Source organism: Pelmatolapia mariae, linkage group LG5, assembly GCF_036321145.2.
Source record: "Pelmatolapia mariae isolate MD_Pm_ZW linkage group LG5, Pm_UMD_F_2, whole genome shotgun sequence".
NCBI classification, from domain to species: Eukaryota; Metazoa; Chordata; class Actinopteri; order Cichliformes; family Cichlidae; genus Pelmatolapia; species Pelmatolapia mariae.
The window spans coordinates 37,910,108-37,932,721 of record NC_086231.1 but is presented as its reverse complement, the minus strand read 5'-3'; the positions used below and the strand labels follow the sequence as shown (position 1 = coordinate 37,932,721).

At 47.1% G+C, this 22,614-nt stretch overlaps 2 protein-coding genes across 6 annotated transcripts; both read left to right on the top strand.

The window, feature by feature from the left end:
- Positions 1–47: 47 nt before the first annotated feature.
- On the top strand, positions 48–13,390 carry atxn7l2a (ataxin 7-like 2a). 5 transcript variants are annotated; one of them, XM_063474926.1, is made up of 10 exons: positions 49–230; positions 2,168–2,236; positions 4,499–4,829; positions 5,931–6,178; positions 6,655–6,737; positions 8,580–8,791; positions 9,233–9,413; positions 10,075–10,196; positions 11,463–12,363; positions 13,065–13,390. In XM_063474926.1, exons 1-10 carry the CDS (start codon positions 98–100, stop codon positions 13,080–13,082), a joined length of 2,298 nt encoding a protein of 765 aa, XP_063330996.1. In that variant the 5' UTR covers positions 49–97; the 3' UTR covers positions 13,083–13,390. The 5 variants fall into 5 exon arrangements, with proteins under 5 accessions (XP_063330994.1, XP_063330996.1, XP_063330997.1 ...); XM_063474927.1 differs by lacking the exon at positions 49–230 and adding an exon at positions 1,132–1,279; XM_063474924.1 differs by having other exon boundaries at positions 48–230; positions 11,463–13,390.
- Positions 13,391–14,613: 1,223 nt separating this feature from the next.
- Positions 14,614–20,901, top strand: LOC134628185 (probable transmembrane reductase CYB561D1). Its single transcript, XM_063474922.2, has 3 exons — positions 14,614–17,880; positions 18,249–18,286; positions 20,391–20,901. The coding sequence occupies exons 1-3, from the start codon at positions 17,724–17,726 to the stop codon at positions 20,895–20,897; spliced, it is 702 nt and encodes a 233-aa protein (XP_063330992.1). The 5' UTR covers positions 14,614–17,723; the 3' UTR covers positions 20,898–20,901.
- Positions 20,902–22,614: the final 1,713 nt, after the last annotated feature.

Below are 22,614 nucleotides of genomic sequence, written 5' to 3'. Positions count from 1 at the left end.
AGTTATATTTTACAGTGATAGGAGTGCTTTCAGCCTGTCATATTCACCTCCACAGGACGCTGGTTAACTCTGCACTCGCCTGCCTGCTCACCCTCCAATGCTCCCTTTTCACTGGTGCAATATCCACGTGGATTACTGGAAACGCTGCCTGGGCTCATTCCCTTCTTCTCCTTTGCCAAGACCACATCCTTTCACTGATCTGTGCCACCTCCTGGCAAACATTATCCCGTGTGAGTGTACGATAAAGAACGTTGAACTAGGCCCTGCTGTTTGTGCTGGGCTTTACTAGATTGGTTAACAATGATCGCCTCAGGTGCTGTTGGGCAGCAGGGTGCCAGTAGAAATGTGCTACTCTTAGATGAAGACAGAAGAAGAGGCAACAAGAGAGAAGGAAAGGCAGGCGTGTGGCAGTGAGGGACTGTTACAGGGAGAGAGCCGGCTGATATGATGGAGAGACAGAAGGAAAGAAGGCAGATATACTGTGTATGCAGGAGAGCAAGCAAAGTTCAAACTGTTCTATCATGGTTTGGATAGGAAGTGAAATGGAGTAGGAAGAGTATCTAAAATAGTCTGGTGGAGGTAAGTGTCAGACAGGATCATGACTGTGGAGCTGGAAATTAAAGGAGTGATGTTGAATGTCAGTGTGCATCCTCCAACGAGCAGGTGGAAGAAGCATGAACGGAGGAAGCTCAGAGGATAATGTACCTGTGCAGGTGTGGAGCTGTGGGACTCTTTAACCAGGCTGTTTGGTACATTATAGAGGAGTACTAGTCTGATATGCAGAGGGGACAAAGTGGGTGGGCCGTACCATAAAGATGGCCTCTGTCCCTTAACAGGGTCGTGGACCAACTATTGATCATGTGCCTCACCACATGCGACAAGGTGTGAAGACAGGCGGCAGCGGATCGTGTGAAAACTGTGATGTTTCTTACATGTCATTCTGTTTTCACTGCGCATTCAACCATGCTACGTCCACGCGTGTGCTGTGTTTAGAACATTCTGTCATTTCCACGGTACAAAAGTAGGACAGCTCTTAGACTAGAGCCAAGCCTTCTGCCTCTGTTTGTGTGGGTGTCCCCAGCACGCGCACGCAGGAAGTTCCTTTCCTGTCGAGAACGCGAGATGACGTAAGCTGCTTGCCGCGCAGTGATGATGGCGGTTCGTGAACGCGCAGTAAAAGTAATGGCTGCTCTGGATCGGCGGGTTCCTAGCCTCGATGATTTCGTGGGTCAAAGCTGGACTGCCTGGGCCGATTGGGCGGGCATGACGCCGGCGGATGGTAAGGAAACACCCTGACACAAACACTGATCGGTACGGAGCCATTTAACGGAAGCAGCAGTGTTTATTTTCGCGGAAACGCAGGACAGAGCTAAACATGTTACCCAAACAAAGACCCTACCGGGTCCTAGTGCTGGGTGGGTAACATGTTGGTCTCACTAGGTTACAAAAATTATAATTGTAAGGACACAGTCATTGTAGCGTGGTTTTCACCTGTGTGGTCATAAAACGGTCTGCAGCGTTTAGGGGAGACCATTCGTGTGGAGAAAACCGGCAGGGCTGGCTGACATCAGAGCGGAAGGAGGCTAGTGTGGATGGCTGGCCGTGGAAAGCGAGGATACAAGCTACCATGCGAGCCCGACTAGCCGGTGGCGACGAGGTAGTTAGCATTAGCATGCTAACGCTAGCAGCAGCCGGATTCAGAGCAGACGCCGGTGACGGAGGAGGAGTCTGACGCTTTTGCACCGCTGGCCCATCCTGTGATAGAAGGAAACATTTTGTGTGTCGTTCCCACTTCGCTTCCTTCGTTTCCTAAACAATGATACTCGTGGACTCGCCATACGATTCCACATATATGTGGCTTCTGCCCACAGTGTTCTTGCTAGCTTTAACTCTGTGCGCTCACTCACTGTTTGGCGTTTCTCCAGTGCTGCTCTGCCCATTAACTGTCAGATAGTCTCCCCCACCACCCAGTGCCATTAGCTACTCCCTGCTGATCGTATACTTGGACTACGAGTAATTCCTGAAGAAACGGTTGATCTGTAAATGGGTCCATTACATAACACAGCTTATTAATATGGGCTATGTGTGATGTAAGATGAGCATTACTAATGATGATACTGTGGCCAACATCACAGCTGACAGTGGCTGTCTTGAACATGTGTTTCAGGGCCTGATGTGGATGACTGCAATAAGAATGGCAAAAAGGCTGCAGAGGCAATGTCACTCAGTAAAGAGGGTAAGTGTGCACCACAGTAAGCAGCCGGCTGTGCAGGTTGGAAACATGAGGACACATGCCTCATACTTATGGATCTCAGCTTTTCTAAGAAACACACCTTTGCAAATACACAAGCTGGATGCTGTTCTGTGTGTATGTACATGACACCATAACTCAGGAGTACCTGACAGTGCATGTGAGGATCACACGGCCATAAGATCCAAACAAGGCTGATCTGAAGTCCCCACTGTTCTTAGTTTGAATCTGCTGTGGAGGTTTGGTTAAAAAAACTTTGGCCAGACTCAGAATGTTTCGTCAAGCCAAAAGTTTAACAATGAAGAGTCTTCACAGAGCTCACTGAGTTTCAGATCGCTTATTGTGAACACAACTTTTGTTGGAAATAGGCTTAAATTTCTATTTTTCTTTTGTAGTTATATTAACAGCTTATAAACAGCCACATGCTTTGTAATGCTGTGCATTGTAACACGAGTCTGTGACGACGGTGTGTTGGAGCGTGTTTGGCACGTAGAGGAGCGTGAGTGTTTGGCACATGCACGCCAGCTTCATCGTTCTAAATGAAGCTTTGCAGCGTTTCCATCAAGGCCAGCCTGACTGGCCTGTGGTTCCAGCTAGCACCAAGCTCCTGCTCATGGTACACATCAGGGAACCTCACCCGTTTATGCCATCATTTACAATCCGATTTTTATGTCAATGAATTTCTCATAAAGGTTTGTGTTTGTAACAAAGTGCACACTAAGGTTGGGCGACTGGACGTGTTTACCGACGACAGGCTGAGCCTTTCATCGACACTCCTCCATCATTGTCTAATTGCTTTGATCGAGGGCTGGATAGCGTTAGCTTCTATAAAGTGTCCACGTCCAGCCTGGTGAACATGATAATGTTTGTTTGTCACACTTTTACTCACAGTTATTAGCCTCCACACCGACATGTTGGCGTGTGGCTGTGTGTGAATATGTGTTTGTGCCGCTGTGCTGCGGATGCATGAAAACAGCCAGCTTGTTATTAAGACCACCATGAGGCTGACTGGCCGGTCACTGGTCAGAGCGGCGGATGCATTCTGGTCCCCAGTCGTGTGATCATCCTGTATACCTGTACGCTTGCTCCTGGGGCGGGATATTGACTTGCACATACATACACACTGTTTGACCCAGAAAGGAAAAAAACAGCATTTTGAACTCCGGGGAGTTTATTTGTGACAAGCAGCAGGGGAAGAAGTGGATGGCTATCAGCCACTAGAATGTCTTTACTGACTTATAATTCTGCTAATACGTTCATGCTGTTTTCTCTAAGACACGGCTCCACTCATGATGCCTTCAGTAGACACACGGGAGTCTTTCACTGACAAACACAAGCTGGAAAAGAGGAGCTGTGTTCACGAGCACAGTGATACAGAGCTCTGATGTCACATCATTTCAATAAACACGCTCGGCCTGTTTTTGGAGATGATGTAAGAGTATACCTGCTCCCCACAGCGCTCTGTGTTCAGCATGTGTGCACCATGATGCTGTGCACATTCAGAGGACGCGTCAGCGAGAGGGAGGACTCAGCTTTAGTAGTTTAGAAGTATTTAGGATATCGCACCAAGTGAAAGATGCTAACAGCACCACAAGGTGCTCTTTGTGCCTATAACACATGAAAACTGTGCCGACCTTAAATGACAGAAACGAGAGTCACAGGAGTCACAGCTGGTTTACTGTTTGGTGTGTGGGGAGACGTTCACATGCAGGGTTTCAAACACTCGTCATTTTTCAGCTGGTGGAATAAATTTGTGGTGCTGCTACATTTTGCAGCGATAGTTTCACGGCATGTTTTGCAAAGACTGCATTTTGTTTGACATCCTCCTCGTGAAATCCAAACGACATGCATCTGCAGCATGGGTTACATGCAGACAGCTTAATATTTCCACGGCAACCTGTACTCAATGGTTACCATAAAGCCACTTTACCCATTGTAGGTGGAAAAACCCGCGATACGTCGAGTCTATTCGATACACCCATACCTTGGTAGTGAGTAAAACAAAGCCTGAAAATATCATCACATTCAACTGAGTCTGCAAATACTTACTCGGGTAAGTAAGCCCCGACTTACAGCTCCTCCATGGAACAGGCTACACAGTAGAAGCAGATCCAGCAGCACAGCAGGCTACGAGCATGTCAGTCGCAAGAAGCATGCCTGATCTGCACGTCCAGGTTTAGGATGTTTGAAACCGTAGGTTCCTCTAAGTGAGAGTACGTCTTTCTGTGTTCTCCGCTCTTCTTCAAGACATGTCCATCTTTGGCCTCTACCCGGGCCATGATGACTTCTACCTGGTGGTTTGCAGCCATTGCGGGCAGGTTGTGAAGCCACAGGCCTTTGAAAAGCACTGCGAGCGGAGACACGGGCCTGTGACCAAGCTGTACGCCCGCTTACGCTCTCCCACCCCAGCACCGCAACCCCAACAGAGAAGCCATCACGGCCCCTCTCCTCCTCACGGGACCAACGCTGCTTCGTGGGAGGGTCGAAACCAGGGAGTCGGGCAGCTCCGGGCGGCTCCACCTTCACCCGTCACACCACCACAGTACAGATACTCGAAGACTTCCAAGGATGGAGTGCGGTAAGAACACAGTCCAGTCAAAATGTCCGAGCTTGATTAAAGTAATAATAGATGATGTCAGTTGTTCAGAGTGCAGTGGCTAGCTTGGATTGGACGTGCGATGATTTTGCTCGTCTCTAAATCCTCTGGCTTTTTAAAATGTGTTCTTATATCTAATTGAAATAACAAATAGGCCCCTAAAAACAGTGAGTGTTGGCCTCTCTTTGTAGCGAGTCATCCAAACCACACAGCAGCACATTAATGACTAACCTTTAAACGTGAGGCTGTTTACGTTATTAGCCATAGCTCTGTAGCTAGCTTAAGCTCCAGTGACGCCACAGTCATAATCTTTGATTAGGTAATAGCAGAACCGTATGTTCTGGTGCATCATGTTTAGATGGAAGCTTGCACCATAGCTTCCTGCTAACTCCATGAATCCTCCATGGATGCTGACTGTATAATAACTGTATAATAACACCTGTTATAACAGCCAAGCTAAACATTTTATTAGGGATGAAACGGTGTTGGCTGTTTTTGCTTGCTTGAGTCTGGGGACTACAGACAGGGCTGCACCCAGAAATGAGGTCGGACTTGTCTGTGGTAGAATCTGTCTCAGCTCATCGCCACTCGAGTTTTCTCTAAAATACACATTTTTTTCGACTTTTTTATTTTTGAGTTTTGGTGAGTTGAAGCCCTTTGGCGTGTCCTGATGTGTGCTACGCTGTAAGCTGCTCGTGGCAGTACCCGTTACATCGTTCCAGCTTGTAGGAAATGATTGGTGTTTGGAGAGAAGCCGGCATGAAAGTGGGCATCTTCTTCTGTTCCTGATTTCCTGTCATACCTGGTGAAGCGTGGTGGATTATCATATTAAAGTTATTAATCACTGAGTCTCGAGCTTACAGCTCAGTACAAAAGCCTCACTCACCTTTCTATCCAAACCTTGTGTTTGCAACCAATCAGCACAGAGCTGTGTTAGAAAGAAATGAACACATGATCTGAGAGAGCACAGCTAATGTAGAGCGCAGGACTGAAACGTGTGAATGAGCACAATAGAGCCCTCTTATTTATACATGGTTGTTTTTCATTGATGACAAACTGTGAACTTCTTCTCTTGTCACCAAGACACTCCCCACTGGAGAAGTCCCACAGCAGTCACTTTGACTCTTCGGTATTCAAGCAGCCACCACCTCTCGAGCCTCCCATGAGCTCCCCACCTCCGTCTCTCAGAGATCCCCCTTGGCCACACGGAGCTACTCCGCCTGGTAGATCTTCACCCAGTGACAGGCACCCCACGGTGAGAAAGGATTCCACTCAAACCTCAGCTGCCACACGCCACCGCATCCCCAGACCCTACAACAAAGTGGCCTCCAGTGAGTACAAGTTCAGACGTGCAGGCAATAGATAAAGTAGATGTCAGTGGAAGTGTGGTGCGTTCCCGAATAAGTCGGAAGTCGATGCCAAGTTTTAAAGGTTTTTGTGGAATGCTCCCTTTCCCACTCGGAAGGTCCGAGCCGACCAATGTGGCCCGAGGTAGCGATCCAAGATGGCGGCACTGTTAAAACAAGTCGAGCGTCACTCCGAGCTATTCTGGAACGCTGCATTCACGTGTCTGTGCGTTGTCATTGTTCTGTTTGAATCTGCAGCCGGTGTCTGCTGACACACAGCGTGACGCGCTGTGATGCATCATGAAGGATCAGCCTGCCAAGTGCAGAGTGCAGCCGCGCTGCAGCTGCGCAGACGGCCGTTTGCTTTCAAATAGAATGAAACAGTGTCCACACATGTGGACAACAGAGACGTGAGCTTGTGCTGTCACACCGTGGCTCACGTGGCTTCTGTGTGTCCTCAGAGAGGAAGTGCGACTTGGACAAACACTGTGGCGTCCTTGACCCCGACAGGAAGAAAGTGTGCACCCGCCTCCTGACATGCAATGTAAGCAACACACACACACACACACGTGCTGTCCCATGTTAGTGCTTCAGTGTGGGTAAGTACAGGGTCAGGTGTGCTGTCAGGTTGTGACCCAGTGAGAGGGCAGCCATGGTTCAGCTGCTCCCCTCACTCTCACTCATCACGCTGTTATCACTGAACGTTTGTGTACACCTGTGTGTCATATTTGTGTGTGTCAGCTCCCTTTGTAGGAGTGTCAGATGTCATTCTGTCATTGAAGTTATCCTGCACAGCCGTGAGTCCTTTTTGTTGTCCGAGGTATTTTCCACTCTGGATCGATCTCCTCAACAATGTGATACCAAATATTTGACAGTGTTTTCCACAGTGGAGATTCCCATCGTGGTCTTCACCACAGCTCTCCCACTTTCAAACTGGTGTGAGGTCCAGTCTGTCCCAAACTCGGTGTCTTTCCATCTCGTGTTGAGCTCTGGAAGCACCAATAAAGCATATTCTTCATAATATTTCCTGAAACATCTCCTGTGTTCTTTACAAATGTCACCATAGGTGTGGCTGAAACGTCACATTATAGAGTAACAATGCAGGATTGGAACTGGCAGTGCAGAGGACAGATGGGAAACTGTTACAATCACAGGTGTTTTGGTACACGTGTTTGCTTTCCCTCATGTGCAGTGCATCAACACAACACACTCTGACAGTGATTCACACACGGCTCAAACCTGGCACAGAGCTCGTTTGGACTCACCTGTGGGAAGAAACAGGTGCCGGTCATACGTCAGTCACACCTGAAGCCAATTACACTGGAGAGAGGTTCACTCGACCTGTGTGTAGCCTGTCTGTGGTCACAACACGCTGTAGCTGAGCTCCCTGCACGTGGACAGAAGAGAAGACTGCAGTGAAGGAACAACTCCAAGCTGTTCTGCAGACTCGGGGCGCAAAGGTGTCCGCTCGAACTGTCCATCGACATCTGAAGGAAACGAAAGGCAGGACAGCCAGGACCGCCCCACTGCTGGGACAGAAAAAAGCCACCCTGGAGTTTACCACAGTGCACGTGAGGAAGCCTAAATCCTGCTGGGAGAGCGTGCTGTGGACACATGAGACCATCAGAACACAGAGTGAGGCCTACGAAGGAGACGACACAGTAGCTACAGTCAGACATGGTGCAGGTTGCTGCCTCTGGCCTGATGGTGTGCGAGTCATCATGAGATCTACCAGTGTAGGGTCAGTGTGAGAGAGCTGGGTCAGAGGTCATGGGTGTTCCAGCAGGACGAGGACCCCAACACGCCTCTGTTTGTGTGAAGACGACACGCTAATCTGAATCCCACTGATCACGCGTGGAGACGTGTCAGAACTGCTGCTGGGAGGAGGCGCCCTTCAGATCGCAGAGAGCAGTTTGCAAAAGAAGAGCGGTCGACAATCGCAGTCCAGACGTGCAACAGGCTGTTGATGATAGAAGTGACTGACTGCAGTTATTCTTCTGAGTTGTGTGTGAAACGCTGTCAAGTCTTTAGTGTTGATCCACTGCACATACAGGAAGTAAAGGTGTTCACCAAAACAGCTCTCTGGGAGAAATGGTGCTTCTACTGGGAACAATCATTTCAGCCATGACTGCAGCTGTCCTGGAAAACTGGGGGGTTCGTACAGGCGTTTCATTAATGGGGGACAACTTCTGCTGTGATATTAAGATGAAAATGTCCTCGACTGTGGGAGGAGTTTAATGTGGACTCTATAGGTGGGGCATGATGTCATCTGCCAAAAGTACTGTTATACTGTCCTCCTGTTATTGAAACTCCCACAGTCAGTCCCAGTCACACAAGCCTGCTCAGATCCACAGCAAACACACAATCTGATCTGTCCTTCCCTCAGATTCACTCCATCCACCAGAGGAGGAAGGTGGTGGGCCGCAGCAAGAACTTTGACCAGCTAGTGGCAGAACTCAAGACCAGGGTTCGAGAGAAAGGGAGCCAAGCCCTGGAGGGAGGCTCCTCCACGGGACAGTCCCTCAGCCCAGAGGCCCCCAGGGAGCAAGCTGGTACTCCACACTGCAGGAGACCTTTGGTCACCCTCCCTGCCTTCAGGTTGTGAAGAATGCTGAAGCTAAGGATGCTTATAGAAGAAGTTAGGACTCTTCTAGAGATAAATAATCATCTTTTTACTGATTATAGCGGCTCAAACATGGTTTGGCTTGCAGGATTCATGTGTAGTCAGCTGCTGGAAAACATGCTGGGAAAACTGTTTTATCAAGCAGCTAACAGCTGCTGCTGTAACATAGACATGCTGGACTGATGAGCTGCTGGTTAAACACAGCAGATCATTAGTCCAGCATGTAACAGAACTAACACCTGGGTGTTAGTTCTGTTACATAATCCCCAAACAGAGCAAGTTTAAAGTCTTCTCAGATGAGTCCACCAGTTCCCGGCTCAGTACAGCGTGTGCATCAAGTATAGGGAATGAGCTGATGTGGTGATGTACTGCTGAGGGTGTAACTGGATCTGGATGGTCCTGTGTGTGTTTTCTAGTTGGTCTGCGGCTGTGGTAGAGAGTGCCCCGGAGGAGGAGAGCCAGCGGTCGGATGAGGGTAATCCCAGAGTCCCCTCACCTCTGGTCCACGGACGAATCTCGAGCGATGAAAGCGAGGCAGAAGGAAACGACGAGCGAGCTGAGTTTCCATCTTCTGCTGCACATCCCAGACCAGTGGCGGTGAGAGGTCCTTACTGGGGCTCAGCACCAGACCCCAACCACACCTCTGATCACGTTAGGCTGACACTTTACATACAAGGACGTCCATGTTGTATCATGGATGTGCTGTCCCCAAGTAACAGAGTCCAGTGCAGCACACACGCAGCAGACACACAGCAGACACACAGCAGACACACAGCGCACACACAGCGCACACACAGCGCACACACAGCACACACACAGCGCACACACAGCAGACACATAGCACACACACAGCAGACACATAGCACACCCACAGCGCACACAGGTCTCATCATCACAGCCTGTGTGTGTGGATAAAGCACAGAGTTAGCACGATGCTTTTTCTTCTACTTTGGGAACTTCATGGTCCTGCAGTGTTAGAATCGTACTCTTCCTGAGCTGGTGTGCTCAGCAGTCTGAAAGACTGAATCAAACAGCATCGTGCTTAAATAGATACAAATACAAAAGTAGACGTGTGAAAAGCAACTAAAATAATTTTGTGAAGTTCCCAAACAAACAGAGTTTAGTTGAATGTAAACGTGCCTCAGACAGACAGCATCATATCTGCACAGCCTCTGGCACATGGCCTAAATACAACACTGCACGTTGTAAACCCAGAGCCGCGCTCGATGTTTAAAGGTGTATTTTTGTTTTTTTAAAGGTGTGCTCATTCGGAAGCCATGTGTTGGGTCAGGGCATCTACACCTTTGACAGGAGACTACACCACCTGAGGTCTGCCTTCAGCAGCATGCTGGAACAGCACATCAGCGCCCATCTTTGGAAGTAAGACGTCCCTGTGAACAGAGCTTCATGTGAATATATGTGTGTTTACTACTGTCAGCAGCTTTGGTGCAACAATGAAACAACCCACGGACACTTTGTTTCTCCCCGCTGGTTTTGCATTTAGCTGGGGTCAGTGTCAGTACTGGGAGCACCCTGACTGCACCCTGCACAGGCTGCACAGGTAGTCCTCCAGGCTGTGTGCCCTTTTCAGGTGGTTTGCTGCCTCTCCCTGCACAGCCTCAACAGCATGCAGGAGTCTCCAGGAGATGGACAGATGCTGCAGAAGGTCCTTAACCCACATCAAGACTGGTGTCTGCTCCTTTGTGTGGGAACTCTGAGCACTGCCAGAGCCCCGCAGGACGATCTGCAGCAGGCCACTGGTGTGAATGTCTCTGACATTATATTCTGTGCTTTAGACAGAGCAGTTCACCCTGACTGTGACAGACATGGAGATGCTGACTGTAACCTAGTTCAGCACGACAGGTTTGGTTGTCAGTCAGTGCTGATGTGGGGATGCACATCCATGGATCTGGGAGCATGCCCTGATACTGTCAGGCATGAACACCAGCATGGAAACAGAGCTGGAGCTGCTTTGATTCACTGTAAAAAACCCAAATATTATCAAACAATGTAGCATCATTTTGTTCCTGACACAGCTTATGAGGAAATGTGTGAGATGTTTGAGACACTGTCCTGCTGGAAGCATCCATTAGAAAATGGATGCACTGTGTTGATAAAAGGATGGATGCAGTCGGCAACAATACAGGTAGGCTGTGGCATTAAAAACACTCCATAACGTCACATCAGTGTGAATCGTTCAGGCTACTCAGAGCGACATGTGCGGCATTAACAACGCCACGTTTAACGTTCTTCCTCCATCAGATGCTCGGTCTGAGCTTGAGCAGGTCCTGACAAACTGTGTCGTATGGCAGCAGTTTCCTGCTAACAACATGTGTCTACACGCAGCACAGGGCGCCTTCTGATATACTGGGGAAGTGCAGGAACATTCAGTGGTTACATGTTACAGCAGCACAAACAAGGCTGGCACAGAGGTGCACCCTGGGTTGTTTGGTTCAACGCCCCATCAGAAGATGACCTCACAGTGCAACCAGCTCCAGACTGCTGTCTGGGCTTTATGTTCCACGTGGCAGGGTGACTGAGTGAGGGTGAGGCGGGGGTGTGGCCACTGTAAACATGGCTGTGCTGTCAGACACCTGCAGGTCAAACTGTCGGTGGGCTCATCTGTTCTTTTTTCCCTCTGTCCAGGAAAATACCTCAAGCTGCAGACCTTCAGTCTCCTCCTCCTTCAGCCAAGACCATCACAGCCGTGTCTCCCACCATCATGTCCTCCTCTTCATCACATTCTAAGGTTCGCACAGGAAGTCATATTAGCTCCTCCCTCAAAACGGCGTCATCCTCATCATCTTCCAGTCGAGGGCCGGGGAGGCCCCCGACATCCACGCAGTTAGAGAACTACGGGAGCAATAGCAGCAGCATCATCGCCGGTAGTCACGGCGCGCCTGCGGCGACGCGCTACACCAGTCCCGGGCGACCCAAGAATCCAGTCGGACGTCCCAGCAAGCAAATGATGAAGCTGCGAGAGCAAGTCGCTGCAGCCGCTGTTCTCCGCAAGCGCAAAGTCCCATCCCAGGAAGGAGAGCACTCGGGTCCCGACAGGAACTGCATCGTCCTCCAGGACAGGGGCCGCCCGCCTTCCAACACGTCGTCTTTATCTTCCAAAGCGCACGCACACGGACAGACCAATGGCACGCTCTCCCCCAGCAGCAAACCCCACCCCCAGCCTTCCCCCACAGACGCCCAGTCACCGACCACAAAGGCTATTTGGACTTACAGACGGACACACCCTCCTCTGGGAGACCCTTCTCCCACCACCAATTCCCACAGCCGTGCTTGCGTGGGAGACTCAGGGCTGCACGGGCAGGGCAGTGGGAGGGTCTTTGAGCACCAAATGGGAACGGTGAAGAAACGCAAAGGGGGTCGTACGGAGGATAACGCTCCCTCCTCTAAGCCTTCAGCCCACTGCCTGACTTCCTCCTCTTCTTCCAGCTCTGCCACTTCGTCTCCGCGCTCAAACTTCTACCCCTGGAAAGACAATAAAAGCGGGACGCTTTCTGGGGGTGTGGAGAAGAAACTGGGCACACAGAAGGTAGGTTTGGACGAGGGAAAATGGGTGTACTGAGCAGTTCCAGTCCACACTTGGCCCCTGCAAAGGCGACTAGGAGTAACCCTTGAACCTCTTTTGTGAACGGAGTGGTTTCTGTTGTGTTTCTGCTTGTATGACTGCGTTAGTGAGGGTGCCTCTGCCTGTGCAGCTACCTCACAGCTCGTCACCTTTGTTCACTGGTGTAGCTGATGAGACTGCCTCTGTACAGCTGAAAGGATGCTGCCAGTCAGACAGTTTTTACCATGCAACCAGCTCAGTGCCTCACAGTGCATATAGAGGAATCATGTTTCTGCATAGACGCAGCAGTTTACTTGTTGAAGGTGCAGCTGCTGCCCTCTGGGTAATTACAAAGTGCCATAGATAAGTCAGGTCATACTTCTCAGAATCTTTGTTGTCAGCGACATAGTCTTGGACTAGACTAACACAGGTCTGCTGCAAGGTATTAAAAATGACTATTACTCAACCGAGAGCTGTTTCCATGACGATCAGTGACGCCCAGCAGCGGTGGACAGAAATTCCCGCCACGCTCCGAGGAGCTGGTGAAATACTCCACAGGCTGACTCGGTCTTAAACTGGCTCTGTGTGAAACATGGATCTTTGTTCATGAGTTTATGATGAAGTGAATGCAAAGAGCAGCTGTCTAAACAAAAGTAATAATTTACTAATTTTCTTTTGTCCTACAGCCAAAACTGCACCATTAAGTGTGCCTGCCTTACAAGCCACGATGAGGGAGCCAGCTCTGCTCAGTCCAGGACTGAGCCAACAGGACTGTGTGTGTCTGTGTGTGCCTTCTGTCTGTGGAGCATACGCTCAGGTGTGAATGTGACCGCTTGTTTGTATGTGCAGTGTCAATGTAGTGTGGATCGCAGCTGGGTGTGTAAGTGTGGGTGAGTGAAGGAGGGTGGGAGGAAGTTCAGAGCATATGGATTTAGAAATACCTCACGACCATCTGGTTATGCTGCTAAATTAAATGTTGGTTTATAAAAATTGATTAAAAATGTCATTTTCACTTGGTTTCTGTCACTTCTTTATCACTTTGGAAATGTGCTCTCATGGTCCAGTTTGAATGTTGGGCTGAATTCAGTGGTGCACGTTTTACAATTAGAAACTAGATGATGTGACTGCATTAACACCTATTTATCCCCACAGCTGCCTCAAGCTGCTTTATGTTATTAAAGACTGCTGTAATAGAGGGAAACCCCAACAATGACCCTCTGACAGAACCAGGCTGAGGAGGGGCAGCCGTCACCACTGGTAGGGAGTGAGGGGACACGGTGGAAGATGGCCAGGCCTTAAAAGATTAAATGCAAAGAGGTTAACACAGTGAGTGAAGACACACTCAGCAGATTCAGGGTCACCTGATCCAGCCTTAACTACATACTTGATCATCTTAAAAGTCTGACAGCTATTGGGCTGATATGGTACTATGAAGTCTTTTAGATTAAGATTGTATATGAGGAGCAGAATCTGAGTCTGGATCAACAGGCAGACTGTCTCGGGTACCTGTCAGGACTCTGGCTGCAGCATGTTGGAACAAATAAAGGAAACGGGACATTTTTAGGATCGTCTAATATCAAATTACTGCAGTCCAAGCTACATCTAATAAATGCACAAACTAGTTTTTCAGCATTACTCTGAGACAATATGTTTATAATTTTAGATTTTTTTTTGTGCATTTGCATTTTGCGCACTGAAGGACATCTCTTGGTCACAGGCCAAGGTAATGCCATCCAGAGTAAGAATCTGGTTAGATACCATATTTCTAAGATTTTCAGGGCTGAGTACAATAACCTCAGTTTGATCTGAATTAAGAAGCAGAAAGTTATCGGCCATCCAGGTCTTTATGTCTTTAAGACATTCCTGCAGTTTAACTAATTGGTGTGTGTTACCTGGCTTCATGGACAGATAGAGCTGGGTGTCATCAGCATAGCAGTGAAAGTGTATGCTATGTCTTCTAATGATGCTGCCTAAGGCAGGGTCCAAACTTTTTGCAAAGAGGACCAGATTTGGGAAGTTGAGAATGTGTGTGGGCCGACCATTCAGCCTGAAATATTTGGAACCATTAACATTAAATGCAAATGAACGACTTTATCATTTTCCTTTTTTCACACATATATTATTATGAATTATTAAACGTTTTTACCAAAATAATGTATTTGAAAAACAAAATGAAGAAAAATTAAACCTCTAAATTCAAAACGTGTAAACAGGATAATAACATTAAGAGTTAACTTATTCAAAAGTACAAAACACTGTGGGCCATGTAAATCCGTACATCGCTCATTCTTTACTTTTTTAATTGACCATCAAAAATAAAAAAAAACTACAGTAAGTTATTTGATTTTGAATCAGATCTCAAAAACAAAAATGGATGTGTTTTTTATTTCAATTTTAAACTCAGATCAAAAATATGAAATTGAAAAACGGGCTGCTGGGCCGAATCGGATTTTATTATTTAATTTGCAGGGTTTGGGAGACCCAGTTTGATAGTCAACTGAAAAAACAAGGACAACAAGGAAAAAAGACTTACAAACTAAACAAACGACCTGCGTGCACTAATGTGAAGGGTGATACTGAGACCTTGTAAAGCCCAGGGCTGGCTCAAGAACAGTGGTTCTGATGTGCAAAATGTCACGCAAGTGAGAGTCGCTTAATCTCATTCTCACGCGGTTCTTGTTCATGTTCATGATGGAGAATGTCTTCTCGCACAAATATGTGAGCCAAACAAGCTCAGTATTTTCTTAGCAAACGTTCGAATCTCTTGGAACACGCCTTTATCCAGCTGGCGGTAAAAGCTGTTGGTGCCGACGGCGATACTTGGTGTCACACTGCAGCTCAATGAGCTCCGGCTGCAGATGGTCAGGAGCATCATCAGGGTCCACGGAAGAGGGAGAGGAAAAAGGCGTGATCTCCTTTTTCAATAGCTGCAAAATCCCAAAAGCGCTGTTGAACCTCCTCAGCCATAGAAGTCTGCTGCATACCTCCTCATTGCGCACTAATATTGGTCTGTAACTGGTCATTATTTCCTGTAGTGATGGGAAATGTGTGGTATTGGGCTGCATTTGTGACAGATGTCTTTGGAAAAGTAGCAGTTTGGTCCCAAAGGCTTTGATGTGTGAATACAGTTGTCTTACCACTGCATTTCACCCCTGAAGGCTCCTGTTCAGCGTGTTCACATGTTGTGTTATTCCAAGAATTGTCTGATTTCCTCCCTAAGAGAGTAGAAGCGCTGCAGTGCAGACCCCCGACTGAGCCATGTCACGTCATTGTGATACACAACATCTCTGTATTCAGCCTGGATGTTGAGTACAAACTGTTGAAACTGGCGGTGGCACAGGGCTTTGGAGCGAATATCATTAATAGCCTTTATCACTGGTTTCAGAACATGGTCGTATTTCAAATGTTTAGCAGAGAGTCCTTGTAGGTGAATAATACAGTGGAGTTTTATAGCTTTACCTCCTTCTTTGCTGACTTTGTTAAAGACTAGGGTTGTTAATCCATTTCTCTCCCCAGCCACAGCAGGTGCGCCATCCATAATAACCCCAGTGACTTTATTCCACGGTAGCTTCATGTCATCTACGGTGGAACAAGCAGCAGCAAACAAATCTGTTTCTCTTGTTTGGTCCTTAAGGCTCTGGAGGTTCATTCATGTTCATTTCATTGTCCACTCTTCTAAAAAAAATCAGTGACAGAGGCTGCGGGCCAGTGGAAATTTGAACACGGGCCGGACTTTGGACATGCCTGGCCTCGGGCCCCTCAGGTTGGCTGACCAGCTCCTCCTGAGCGTGCCCAGGACTAATCGTAAGCTCAGAGGGGATCGGGCGTTTGCTGTGGCAACACCAAAAGTGTGGAATGAGTTGCCTTTACATGTTAGACCTTATCTGTTTTTAAATCACATCTTAAAACATATCTATGTACCTTGGCTTTCAGCACAGCAGGACCTGTTGATCTCTCTTAATATGTTTTTTATTAATTATATATATATTTTTATTTTAAGACATTTTATATATAATTTAAACTGTTTTCTCTTTGTTTTATATTTGTAGTACTTTGGCCAACATTGTTGGATGTAAAGTGCGTTATAAATAAAGATGCTATGCTATGCTAAGGGAAGCATGTATAATGTAAACAGAATTGGTCCTAGCACTGAACCCTGTGGAACTCCATAATTAACCTCAGTGTGTGAAGAGGACTCTCCATTTACATGTACAAATTGGAGTCTATTAGATAGATATGATACAAACCACTGCAGTGCAGTACCTGTAATACCTACAGCACATTACTCTATAAAAAGTATTATGGGTAACTGAACGCTGCACTGAGGTCTAGCAGAGATGTGTCTGCTCTCAAAGCCCAAAGAAGATCATAACTGTGATAGCGTCTGAAACCTGCAGATGATCAGCTGTTTCAAGACTTTTTGGGATACAAGACAGATTGGCCTATAATTAGCTAACACGGTAAACTGATGACTTTTTAACGGTCTAATTACTGCTACCTTGACAGGCCTGTGGAACAGAGATCATATTTAACATACATGCATATAAGATGTAATGTCCTTGCCTCCATTTACACCAATTAGGCATAATGTTATGTTAGTTACCCCTTTGCTGCAAAAACGTCCCTGACCCCTGAAGGTGCTGTGGTATCGGGAACCAAGATGTTAGCAACAGATTCTTTAAGGCCCGACATTTGTGAGGACTTGTTTGGATTGTGAAATGGGGAATGTGGAGATTCAGCAGCTCAAACCAGTCCTGGACACGTGTTGCATTATCCTGCTGAGACAGGGTGTACATGATCTGCAACAATGTGCATTAATAATTGATGAGTCTACAATAATCATTTTCACCTATCTACATGTTGTGTACATGTAGTGAGTTTAAAATTCGCTCAGTTAACGCTGTTTTGTGCCTATGCACGGTTCTTAGTATTTCTCCCTGCGCTTGGCTGGACTATCGTTTGTAGTTGCAGCGGCTGACACGAGAATCAGGAAATACAAGTCGGGTCAGCTCACTCTGCGTAGTTTCTTCGAGAGAAGGTCGAAGCAGGAAGCAGAAGCAACGCCACCAGCGTCGGTGTGGCAGCTCAGTGACTGTGTGCAGACTTTCTACACACCGCCCGCTCTGTTTGCGTCCTCAGGCGGAAATGGCCTTAACACGATGAATTTCGTAGAAAGGATGCCGTGCGCACACACGAGCCTGGGCAAAGCACCGACTCTGATGCTGTAACCGCGCGACTATGGAGCTCGTGCAGCCCGACAGCACGGGCTCCTCGTCGGTCCTCTCCAGCACACCTTGTATTCCCGCCGGACGCTGGAGCAGGTAGCCAGAGAGGCTGTAAGCAGCATGCGGTCAGACGTGGAGTACAGCCCGGTGGGAGAGGGCCTGGGTATGCGGGACTTCTGGCTGTACGTGTGGCTGCGGAGAGTGGCGGTGATAGCGACTCATGTCACCGGCCTGGGCCTGACGCTCGTCCTCTCCCTGCTGTCCAGACCCGGAACCAGTAAGTGTTGCATACGAGTGTTTTAAACCTGCCAAATATAAGGAACTGATTTTGGTTATTTGTGTTCTGATTTAGTCATTCGTGTGACTGATCACAGAGCTGTGTGGGCTTCTTTACTGATTAATGTAGTAGTAAAATAAATATTATTATCATGATTTTCTTCCAGTAAACAAAATGACTCAATTTCTGATGATAAACATGTAAACAAGTGCAGATTAGAGCCAGTGTTTGAGCTATTGCATCACAGTCCGTGTCCTTGAGTGGGTAAGTTTTCCTGATTATTGTACGGTCAGACAGTTTGCTGCTGTTGAAGCTGCAGCACATGGTCAGCTGATGATTGTGTCATTAATCTGCGTTTGTCTCTCCAGGTCTGTTCTCTTGGCATCCCATGTGTATGTCTGTCGCTGTAAGTTTACAGTCCTCACACAAACACAGACACTCGTCTCACTCCTCTCACCCACAGCCGCTCACAGCCGATGGCCATATCTTTCCTTTGTAATGACACGCTGGAGTAAATGGTCAGCTGTGGCTCTTCACTCACATGGCTTTCTAAGCTGCTTAAGGGGATATTTCAAATAATGGATGGAGATGTATTCTCAAAAATAGGTCTCTTCTTTTCCTGCTAGCTTTCAGCCCACTACATTCCTCAAGTCTCTGTCAACTTTCCACTGTAAATAATAGATTTGAGGGATTGGCAGGAGGGCATGTTAACACTCAGAAAAGAACGCTTAGAGATGGGTGATATATACAATATATCTGATGCAGTGATAAAGAAAGTCTGCGTAAGATCCTGGAAAGGATTGTTCACACTCAGCTGATGGATCACCTGAATGATTCCAGAAGCTCCTCAGTCCGGCTTTAAGCCGTTTCACAGCACAGAGACGGCTCTCACAAAGGTTATGCATGACATTTTGTTAGCAGCGGACTGTGGTAAACATGTATTGCTTGTTTTGGTGGCTCTGACTGCTGATCTCTCGACTACAGCATTGTGTGGGAATTTCCACCTTGGCACTTTCGGGGATAAGATTTTTTCTGTGGCCCCTCTGCCATCGGGCGTACCACAGGGATCTATTCTTGGGCCACTACTGTTTCCATTGTATCTCCTGCCACTGGGTGCAAAAACAAGAAATTTTAAAAAATGCTGACAATAGCCAGCTTTATCTGCCTTTCAGTCACTCTGATAGCTCCTCGACTGGACTCCTCCTTGATCGTCTTAGCGATGCTAACTCATGGATGGCTCTAAATTTTTTAAGTTTTAATGAACGTAAAATGGAACGGTTACTTTGCTGCTCTGACCGTCACCTGACGAGCTCGGTTACTAATCTTGGGGTAAAAATTGACTCTGCGCTTAGTTTTGATGGCCACGCAAACGAGGTGGTAAAGTCTTCATTCTGGCACCTCATGCGTCTGTCGAAGGTTAAGCTTTTTCTTTCCAGGCGTGACTTGGAAACTGTCATCCATGCTTTTATAACCTCACGCTTGGATTACTGCAGCTCCCTTTTAATAGGGGTTGGCCATGTCACTCTGTCAACTGCACAGTTTTTAACTGGTAAAAGAACATTTGAGCATATTACTCCGGTACTTAGAATCTACTTTAAAGGGTTTTTAAATTCTTGGTTTTTAAAATCCTCAAATGGTCCGGCGCCTGTATATTGGCCCCATGTCCCCCCTCATTCGCTCAGCTGAGCAGCTGTTGCTCTCAGTCCCTACATCATGGCTGAACCTTAGAGACCGAGCGCTCTCTACTGTGGCCCCGAAGCTTTGGGATGATCTTCCTCTTCACATTAGGGAGTCTACATCAGCTGTGGTCTTTGAATCCAGGTTAAAAACTATAGAATAACTATTTATTACTCTTATTGTACTTTTTATATGTCTGCTGGTCGGCCATGTGTTGTTTTTAAAGTGCTATATAAATAAATGATGGTATGGTCTAGTGTTACACACTGTGCTAGAGTATGCTGTTCTCTCAGTGCTTAACATTAGACTCAGTCACAGTGTCTCATCAGAGACTGGCAGCCATAATAACGCATCTGAATGTTAATTCAACATATGCAGTTATTATGAAAATCGAGTTTAGTCTCCTGTAGCTGAACAGGTTGTGGTCAGGTGACTGGATAGTGCTTTGGGTTATTGTCCATATGTCTGAGAATATAGACGTCATTAATTATCCTGCTACATCTGTCTGTAGCCAAATGATGAGTAATCATCCACTCACAGGCCCATCCCATAATATGCTGATACTGTGCGTTGCTGTATTACAGTTTCTGATTCACAATCACATTAGATGTCACTCATGTACACAGCACACACTTTGTCTCCTTGAATCAACTGGGAAAAGCTTGATGTGCATTAGACAGAAAACTACCCAACAGGAGTTTAGATCATTAGAATAAATTCCCACAACTCTACATCTCATTAATCGCTTGTTGAGTTTTCATGACTGGATCTGTATCACCACTAAAACACCAAATAAGCCCCTTTACTAACATCTGTGTTTCCTCTCACTGCAGTACTGCCTGTGCATGACCGAAGGTATCCTGCTGTTCTCAGCAGAGGGATCTCCCTTCTGCTTCAAATCATGGAAGAGTAAAGTCCGTCTCCACTGGTTCTGTCAGGCTCTGGTCCTGATCGCTGCAGCCACTGGACTTTGGTTCATTGTGGCCAGCAGGAATGTGTCAGAGCTCCCACACCTGGCCTCCTGGCACAGCCTGCTGGGCATATGTACGCTGACCGCCACCGTGCTCCAAACGGCCTGCGGCATCGCTGTGATTTTCCCCAAGCTGCTGCGTCTCTCCTGCCCCTCGTCCAGACTGAAGCTGTACCATGCCACCTGCGGCCTGGTGGTCTACCTGTTTTCCACAGTGACAGTGATGTCTGCCATGTTCACTGACTGGTTCCAGGCCACGGTGAAGGGGGTGGCGTGGTGGGCCTTCCTCATCCTGCCTCTATTCCCTGCCTTGGTGGTGATGAGCCAGATCACTAATGCCTATCTACCCCGCAAGAAGCTGACCAGCTAGGAACTAGCAGCAGATGGCAGAGACATCCAAAGGGAATAATGAAGAAATAAAGAGTCTTCTTTAACTTGCACCCTTGCAAGGGTGGAATTTATCACTGAGTGAAATGTCTTTACCAGTTATCACTGTTAGCAAGCAAGCTAGCAGCTGTGGTGTGGTGAGCTATATTTGTATTAAACTACGGGACAACTGAAATAAGGCATTTTAGGGCGTGGCTTCTGGGAGAGGTTCTTTTTCCTTTTATTCATACCTCGAGTGCTACAAGTAGCTGCCATCTAGTGGCCTGTAGAAGAACTGCAGTGTGAAACATGGTTGGTGTTAGTCTTTAAGTATGGCTGCCGACTACTGTCGAGTCCCACAGGTGGAGCTGGTGGACACACCTGAACTGGTTTTGTGTGTCTGCGGCTGTGGAGTTTGTGCAGCCTGATGAAGCATTTACTGTTGACTGTGTGAGAACATGGAGCTACACCAGGTTATACACCAACCTGAAAATTCTGATATTGTTTCATGATATTTTTTGCCTTTTGACTTCTTATAGGTGCTACATTGTGACACAAAAGGTCTACCAAAACGTTTTCAAATTGTAACCCTGTGGACTTCTCCACAGATTCACAAGGCTGATTTGATTTGATGCACAAGAAAAAACCCGACACTGTCCAATCTGCTCTGCCCCAGGCTGGATCATGGAAGTGGCTGATAGTGTGTCCTACACTAGAAGCTGTTCTAACGTCAACCATCATCAAACCCTGTTGGTGGATCCAGGGCAGACTGTCAGCTGAGTTCACAGAAAGGTTGATCTTCAGCTTTCTAGAAAAGCAGATTGTGATATTTCAAGACGCAATAATCCAGATGATGAATGTAAACTATTTAAACATGTTAACTGGATATACAGTTCAACTTTGTACAGCACCAAATCACAGAAACAGTTGCCTAAAAGGCGCTTTATATTTTAAAGTAAAGACCCCACAATAATACAGAGAAAACCCAACAATCATGTGACCCCCCATGATCTCAAAACAACATAGTGGAAAACAGTTATTCATCACTTGATTGCTTCAATACAACACTTGGGCACATATATGCGGGACTCTTCGTGGCTGTTTTGATCTCGCTCTCTCTTCACCGATCAAATCTCGCTGTGGTAGCAGCTTTAAACTCGGTCTGACCCAGGCTGATAGAGGTGCCCAGTCTGGATCACATTCCAGCATTTTGTAGGCTGGTTTTCCTACAAAACACAACAAACATTAGCCCGCAAAGCCACAGTGAACAAAGCAGCATGGCGCGACGAATTAAATTCAAATCAATATAAGACTTATTTGTAACCTACATCAACAATTATGTTATGATAAATTACGTAATAACTACAACAGAACACTGACCTTTGTGGAAATGCTTGGAGCAGACTAACATGTGAGCTGGAGTGTTCTCAAACGTTTTATTTGGTCTTCGAATGGCTGCAATCCAGGCCATCCGTCAGCTCTTTGTTACTTCAGAAACACGGCTTAAACAATTTCTCTTCCACGACGTAATCCGATAAAAACCGATCACTTTACCCGTCGGCTTCCCGTGGCTGTCATGCGACCGGCTATTGCAGTTAATAATACAACAGCTTCTTGCTGTTCTTTGTGTTTCTTTTTATCGCTGTGTGATTGTTTTCATGTGAAAGCCTGCGTGCGCTAGTACCGCTTGCCACTCGTTTCCAGAATCCTTTGCGGTTTTA